The sequence below is a fragment of the Strongylocentrotus purpuratus genome, unplaced genomic scaffold, assembly GCF_000002235.5.
Source record: "Strongylocentrotus purpuratus isolate Spur 01 unplaced genomic scaffold, Spur_5.0 spur5_scaffold_3, whole genome shotgun sequence".
Classification (NCBI taxonomy): Eukaryota; Metazoa; Echinodermata; class Echinoidea; order Camarodonta; family Strongylocentrotidae; genus Strongylocentrotus; species Strongylocentrotus purpuratus.
Genome location: NW_022145609.1, coordinates 9,458,056 through 9,466,463, shown reverse-complemented (window position 1 = coordinate 9,466,463; position 8,408 = coordinate 9,458,056). Strand labels below are relative to the sequence as shown.

The 8,408-nt window shown below is 38.8% G+C and overlaps 1 protein-coding gene across 1 annotated transcript; it reads left to right on the top strand.

Annotated features, from left to right (window-relative positions):
- The first annotated feature begins 4,203 nt into the window (after window positions 1–4,203).
- On the top strand, window positions 4,204–7,943 carry LOC115928801 (CD209 antigen-like). Its single transcript, XM_030996718.1, has 4 exons — window positions 4,204–4,697; window positions 6,312–6,466; window positions 7,319–7,425; window positions 7,934–7,943. The coding sequence occupies exons 1-4, from the start codon at window positions 4,619–4,621 to the stop codon at window positions 7,941–7,943; spliced, it is 351 nt and encodes a 116-aa protein (XP_030852578.1). The 5' UTR covers window positions 4,204–4,618.
- Window positions 7,944–8,408: the final 465 nt, after the last annotated feature.

Below are 8,408 nucleotides of genomic sequence, written 5' to 3'. Positions count from 1 at the left end.
GTTCAGAGAAAAGGATAAGCCCTCAGAGCACCCTATTTGATCGGGAAAATCTCCCCAAATCTTCCCCAAAACGCCCCTTGACACCGCCGGGGCTTTACCCCTGGACCCACGCAAATTTACGCTCCACTTTACCTTGCTTTGCTCTACCTGATCGTAAATACTTTAGCACCCCCCCCCCCCCCCCACTTTTAAAAAATGTTCCCAGGGCCTAGGTAACATTTAAGAGTGGTGGTGATGCGGATCTTTTTTCTGCCCCCCCCCCCTCATTACGCCACTGCTCCCTCGTCCATCGCATTTCGCCCCCCCCCCCCGGTCATGAAAAGAAATCGCTGCCCCTGCTCGCCGCCGTTGTAATGTTGCCTTGCGTACACAAAATAAGAGATCTGCGCGATGATTTGGATTGTTGCATATGACGATTTTATTCGTGGTGCGTGTTGTAGCTTTCCGTACATTGAATAATACCAAGATACTCTTCTTGCCACTAGATGGCAGCATGACAGTATGGATACTACACTATTGATTTAAGGACCTGCGATTGATTTTGATCAAACGCAACTCTGTATAAGAAATGGTGCAGGATCATAATGTCACCTCGACAATACACAATTCACCTTTCTCATTATACAGTAACTCCGAAAGAAAGAGGGGGAGGGAGAGACAGGCAGAGAGAACGACAAAGAGAAAGATAGAAAGAATGACAGAGAAAGAGAGAGAGAGAGAGAGTGAGAGAGAGAGAGGGGAGGAGAGAGAAATAGAGATACACAGAGAGAAAGAGAGAAACAGGGAGAGAGAGAGTGGTGTATAAGAATTAAAAAGGATATATCGGTACAAAGGTTACATTGAGCTCTGTATGATCGCAAAGTCATAGAAATGAAGTCTATTTAAAATCAATTAGCCATCCCCAATATTCGGGTCAACAAGCACTTTTCGTGTATGCAATGCATGAACATTGTGTATCTCTTTCAAACCATGGTCTTCTAACACAGTTTCAATGAGGTGCACTCTTCAGTCAGTCTATCTCGTTTTTGATTAAACGTTTGCACTTGTACATAGAGCAACAACAAAATATAGTTGGTGATAATAGTCGAATTTGGCCGATTGCCATATAATGCTGAATTCAAAAATTCAACAGTTCGCATTTCCTCAATGCCCGACACTAACTAAAACGGATAAGTTTAAAGGGAAAATCAACCCTGATATTAAGTTGGTTGCAATCAAAGCAGAAAAATAAGAGAAACAAATTAATGGAAGGTTGATCAATATCCGATTAGAAAGTTTACTTTTTGAAGCTGTCATCAGTTAAAGGTACTATGTCCCTTTTGCAGCCAACCTCAAATGCTGTAGAACTTTGCAGGAATTATGAATATGTCATGTATGTCCTATCTGTGAAATTTAAACGTTAGCAGTTTCCTCATATTCAAATTATGCAAGGAAACCCGTTTACTTGCTAGACTTCACTGTCAGACACTATTGAGTGACTGACTGGCTTTTTTTCTTCTTTGGTAATAACTACATGAAAAGAGTTGTAAAGGGTACATGAGCATTTGTCTACATCAATAACCCACTTCTTGTGATGGCCAAGATTAAACTGATTGAATCTTTGCGCAGCATAAAATGTATGACCATTCGGTACAATTGTCTGAAAATCAAGACTATTACTTTTGGGCTCTATAGCCCTAAAGTCGATTTGACAACTAATAGTCGTTATTTTCCCACTTGAAGACATTTTCAAGCCCCACCTTTTTTTAGGGAAGTTCTAAATAAGTATTATCTTTCAAATGCAGTTGGAATTTAACTTTTTCATTTTTTGGGCCTGCAAATGGGACATAGTACCTTTAAACACTAATTGACAACACAGTGCGATCTCCTCTCCAATTTGCTCTGTATAGAAAATGTCATAAACTTTCATTTTTTTTAAGTTATTGATGGTGGAATAGATTTGCTTCATACAGGACTTGTATAAAATCATATTTGCATTAATTATATTAAGGATTAATGTATGATTAAAAACGTCCAGAGTGTATAGGAAAGATAGAGTAATCCTATGGCCTTGTATTCTTTTCAAAATAACTTTCATTTTCAAAAGAGTATCATGGGCCTTCATCCCCTGACAATTTAAATATACGATCAGTCCCTGTTATAAAGTACACCGATGAGTTTTATTTAACAGGGGCTTTCCCTGCGAAACCCAGTACGATGCAATTGTGTATTGGTCAGTTTGCGGTTATCCAGACAAGCAAGCGCCTCGCCGATCACTAACAATGGAGGTATGATAACACAATACCACCATACCAAGCAGAAACCTTCAACTGACAAAGGATGCAAAGAGACCGTGCCCCGGTGAAAAAAGGACATTCCTTTTGCTTGAATTATCTTTGTACAGTTAACACCCTCAGTGATATTAGTAAAAACTTATTTTTGGATAGGATGAATCTCCCTGTTATGATGAATAGAAAACATAAAGAAAGGAACAACTTTATATCAAACGTTGACCATTAGTATACCTACAAGACACAAGCGTGGAATCAGAATTTTGTCGCCATTCAGTTGGGAACTGTTTATTCATGGTGCAATCACTTTATGGAGCATCTACTATGGTAATCTTCTACATGGGAAATACCAAGGAGCCCCCTTCCTGGTTGTTGTTAGACGTGCATCGATCCCCTTACCCGATATTGAGGTTGGGACCTCCCCACACCTACCCACACCGAGCGAACGCACACGCACCCATAATTTCACACCCAACAGGCGACTACAGCTCTGTAAAGGATAGAGATCATGAACATAATTCTTTAATTATTATTAATTTAGCCCTCCAGTACAATTTATTGCGCATATCCTCAACAAATACTACTAGGGCCCCGTCTTATGAAGAGTTGATATTAATCGCAACTTATACACCCCCCCCCCCCCCCCCCCCCCCCCTGCGTACGCGCCTGACTATGTACATAAGAGAAAGGAGACTGCAAACTTGCGATTGATCGGGGGACTGGCGATTGATTTGGATCAATCGCAACTCTTTATAAGACGGGACCCAGATCGCAGTCCACATTATTCACATTCTTTGGTTACTATCAATAGACCATAGATTAATATTTTACCTTTTCCATTTATTCTCAAATCCATGGATATTCATTTGAATATGTAATGACTGAAAGGTTAGAACCTTCTACCAATATTCTACTGAAAATTAAACCCGGCACTGGGTTTTAGATTTTGTTCAAAATCTGGTTTAACTAAGGAAGTGAGTATGAGGTCTATATTTTCCTTTTGTTAAACGTGATCTTAGACACAGGGTCGGTTGAACTGATTAAAATGAGGACCGAAAATTTAAGAGCGCTGTTCTAGAATTATACAAATATGAAATCGTTTAAAGATACTATGTCCCTTTTGCAGCCAACATCAAATTCTGTAGAACTTTGCGAGAATTATTATGAATATGTCATGTATGCCCTATCTGTGTAATTTAAACATTAGCAGTGTCCTAGTATTCAAATTATGCAAGGAAACCCTTTTACCTTCTAGACTTCACTGTCAGACACTATTGAGTGACTGACTGACTTTTTATTTGGTAATAACACACATCAAATGAGCTGTTATAGGTACAAGTACATTATAATTTGTCAGCATCAATAACCCACTACCTGTAATGGCCAAAATTATGGCTAAAATTAAACTGATTAAATTTGTGTGCAGCATAAAACGGACGACCATTCGGTAAAAGGGTCTGAAAATCAGACATTGCAATAACTTAATTCGATTCGACAACTAATGGTCGTTATCTTCCCCCTGAAATATATTTTCAAGCCCTTTCGTTTTGATGGAAGTTTTAAATTAGTATTGTCTTTCAAACACCGTTGGAATTTTACCTTTTCATTTTTTTGGGCCTGCAAATGGAACATAGTACCTTTGATGGAGGCAAAAGTTCTGTCGTGTGAATATTCTTGGATCGTACAGAATCATTTCAATAGATTGTTATTTATAATAACTTTGATGAAGATTGAATTTGCAGATTAATTTCATTTCATAGACATGGATACAACCAAAGTATCAATTATCGATATCACAGGTTGATGTATTTGTTATTTCAGCTGTGGCCCTTTTAGAAAACGATTAGCCTGGAAAGCGGAAATAACCTTGTACAAAAAAGTCATACTCGGCTTTTCCACGTCATGGCGTGGACATTTTGTGATGATCAAAATAGCCTGTTCTGGTGTCCTTTTGTCCATGTAGAACATGACTGATTCACAAAGTACATTCTACCACAAACGTATCATCAAAACTCTGATCTATTTCACTTCGCGCGGTACACTTCATCATACCTCAGCTGCTCTCGCTACCCTCTGATTAGCGGTGTTATCCCACAAGGAGGAAGTACATTGCCTATAATTTGATACATGGCATAATCGACTTTCTTTTCAATAATCTCTCACAATATTTGGGTACTGGAATCAGATCACAGGCCATTCCAAGCTGCTCCGTCATACCAGGATATATAGCAATGGATATTACTAAAAGTACAAGCACAATCTTTTTTGATATGTGTACATAGAAGGGAATTGATAATATTAAATATTGGACTTCACTATTCACTCTCTGTGTTTCTGTGATATTGACAATGTCTGGGGATTCAATACTTGGATGGTTAAGGATGTTCCTGTCACTTACTCTGATATGGATTCTTGCGTCTATTACAGGTTTGTATTAAACTTACTGGATGTTTTTACTATTCAATTCCAAAAGAATGGAATGGCCTATGGAATTCAAAAGTATCAACACTTGTTTATTGTTTACCACCAGTCATTTTTTTTGTTGTGAACAGTATGCTATCACTATTAACCCTATTTTAACTGGGCTATTTCAGACCGGGTTTTCACTGGAGGGGAGGGGGGGGGGGTCAATTTGACCCCCTAAGATCTCGGCCGTTTCACAGCCGATCGCCGCGTGCATGCATGTCAAGTGAAGTGTATAGAATACCATGGTAATTTCAATTTTTTGAAAAATTCACCCATTTGCCTATGTATGGTAATGTATACAAATAAGGTCATAAAATTCACATTTTTACCCATAAATCATATATTATTCATATTTAAGCATGTGTTTCCACTATATATATTTGTTAGACCATTTGGAATAATAATACAACACAAACAAATTGGAAGAGCCATGTTATTCCTTATGTTATCTCTTGTTTTGATAATTTCCTATGTATTTCATTGTTTTTTAAGTTTTATTTCATTTCTAACTACAATTCAACTATTTTGACCCCATATGTTTTGTACACAAATTGTACACAAAGGTCACGTAACTTTGTAACTATACGTCTGATTTTCGAAATTTTTTTTAAAAAAAAGATGCGTAACACTCGAAAGAAAAAAGTCATGAAAGGAAAACTTAATCTGCCGCGGTTTCGGAGTAGTCGCGAAATTACAACAGGGGGTGGGGGGGGGGGGGTCAAATTGATCCCCCCAGTTAACATAGGGTTAAAGATTCATTAAAATGAACTTACATTCACAATTATAAAACGACAACATAGAACCATATACATATGATATTCACCTGAAACAGTGGGTATAAGCAACTCCATGGTATAAGTACACATCCAGGATAGCCATATCAGTATTAATACAGCCCTTCCCGTGTGTACCGTAATTATATATACCCCGGCATTGCCCGGTTGGCCCCGGTACCCATTTAATACACCTGAGGGCATGGAGAGGGGCATATTGTACGAGAGTCAAGAGCATTCACCTCAGTGCTCCCACTCTATTATGTGCTCCCACTGTATGATGGGTAAATAAGTATTTATTCTAAACAAAACAAAAAAGTAATTTTATTTGAAATAATAAATGGATCAGATGGGTTTAGTTGCTTGGATGCAATATGAGCATTGATCTTAATCTAGGAAAGCGCACGTGTGGAGGGGTTGGGAGGTGGGACGAAGCACTGGAGAAAATTCGTTAAACAGGACAGACAGTCAATTGCCAACATGATTGAGGAAAGAACTAGAACGATAAGACGTCCCTGGGAAATGTGTAGGAGGGGAAGGGAATAGTTGCCTACCACTTAAAATCAAATTAATTAAAGGGGCTATAAAACGAAGGTGAAAGGGATTAATGTCAGATCCTCCTTTTACTTCCGTATTCCTCTTTTTCTTTTAAAAAAAATTCTTTCAAATGTTTCCCTCCATTTTTTTTATGGGCAGTTCGAAAACGGTGATGGGGTGGGGGAGTGGGGGGGGGGGGGGTAGAGCCCCACTGCAGTGTGAATAATCACTTGTTGCTTTATTGTCTCTTATTGTTATCTTACAGTTGAATGTCGGGAGTGTTCTACATCGGGGTCGAATGTGTATGGTGGCTATCAGTATGTCTTTTACCATGATGTCCACAAGACATTCTCCGACACACGTGCACTTTGTCAGAGCTTAGGAGGTGACATGCCAATCATTACATCAGCTGGTCAAAATGTACGTACGCACTTTTATCGTCTATAACATTAGATATTTATCAGAATTTTCATGAAGCCAACCGTATTAACGTTTTTCAAATTAAACATTTGTTAACCGTTGCCTACTTATTCTTATGAATTATCATGATTTTCTGGCGCCTTCTTTGTGTTTTCAGAACGAATAGGGCGGTGGAATGTTGTCAAGACTGATAGTAAAAATCGTATTCTAATTGGCAGATGTTCTATGAAGTTAAACTCATCAAGAATTATGTTATTGACCGGTATAGGCATTAATCCAACCACCAAACAGGTACACCATGTATAATTCTCAGATAAAAACAAACAAAAACTTCGATTTCCCACCAGTGAAATTAAAAACATAAACCTTTGTCTTTATACGTTGACGTGTTTGGAAAATGTGACATCTAAAACTCCGATTGAAAATTTTAAGAATACTGGTTGAACATTCCCATTGTAACCACTACTGCAATGAGCCGAAAGTTCGAGGGGGCTGAGCCCCGCCCCCCTCCCCCCTTCCACTCCGGGAACGGAGGGACCGCATTCATGTTTCCCAAGTCTCCGGAAAAGGGGTACTTTTCACGCATCAAAGTCCGGCTCGTAATACTCACAACTTAGGGGAGGGGGGGGGGGGGGTGTGCTTTCAAAGGGAGGGAACATGCATACGCTTACTAAACTGGTGGAGGGCTGAGCCTTGAACGCAATTGCATGCGACTAAGATATTAATCCTTTGAATCGGGGGGGGGGGGGGGGCGTGTTTACTTTGCCCCTCCCCCGAAATTAGACAATGTTGCAATGCGCCACGTTGATATCAATCTCCAATGTATTTCTCTTTTCTTCATAATATGAATAGGCTTTCATTGCCACGATATTACCGGCGAGGAATGGTAACTATTACATCGGCTTAGAAGACATGGATGAGGATGGTGAATACAAATGGATTGATGGAATGGACCCTGTGTATGTATCAACTATTATCTTGATAAAATGCCACTCATTTTTTTCCAAATCATTTTCCTATAACGAATATAATATGTCAGTGATAATAACGATAAGCACGCGAGCGCGGAAGGGGGGCATTGGCCGTTTGAAGGGAGGGTCAAGGGCGGCAATTTGCACCCCTGACAAATGTCAACCAAGAAAAGTTAATTAATGACCGACTGTGCAATTATTTTTTGTGTGAAACCCGAACACTTTTGTTTGATAGGTTGGTTGGTTTTACCTGACTGCTAGGAAAGCATGTGTATGTTTTAGAGTCGGCAGGCAACTAGAGGACCGACGGCCGTAAGTCCTCTCCGAGGGACTTGGTTATGAAGGTTAATGGCTTATCAAATTGCAGTAGCGCATTGACTTGTCACTTGGTTTCGAACCCGGATCTCCCGGTTACGAGACCACTGCTCTACTCCTGTGTCTAAAATCTAATTTAAGAGTCATAATATCACATTTTGAGCAAATCTTCATATTCCAGGTTGTTCTGAGTCATGCCAAATCTTCAATGTTTTCCTAATAAATCGAACTATGTCACGTGAAACAGGTTCAAACGGCTAAAGTTTTCTTCACGAATCTTTTATATCCCAAAATCGACCATTCAAATTGATGCTACTAAAAGCATGTTTTCTGAATGAAAATGTTTTGGTCGCAGCTATTTATGCCATAGTATGCAATTCTAATACTTGCTCTAGACTCAAGTTTTGTCAATAAATGAATGAAAAACTCATAGCTACATTCAAAATATACCAATTCAATGTATTTATAAAATCAGTCATAGACACTCCATTTTGATTTACCAGAAGATTTAAAGTTCTTCTTTTTTCTCCAAAGACACTCGAGTCATGATGTAGTGGGCCTTTATTTCAAATATATATCTTTTTGTATTTCCGTGGAATTTATGATTATTTTTTGTTTGTTTAATTCTATTTGATATATATAAATTACTCACTTTA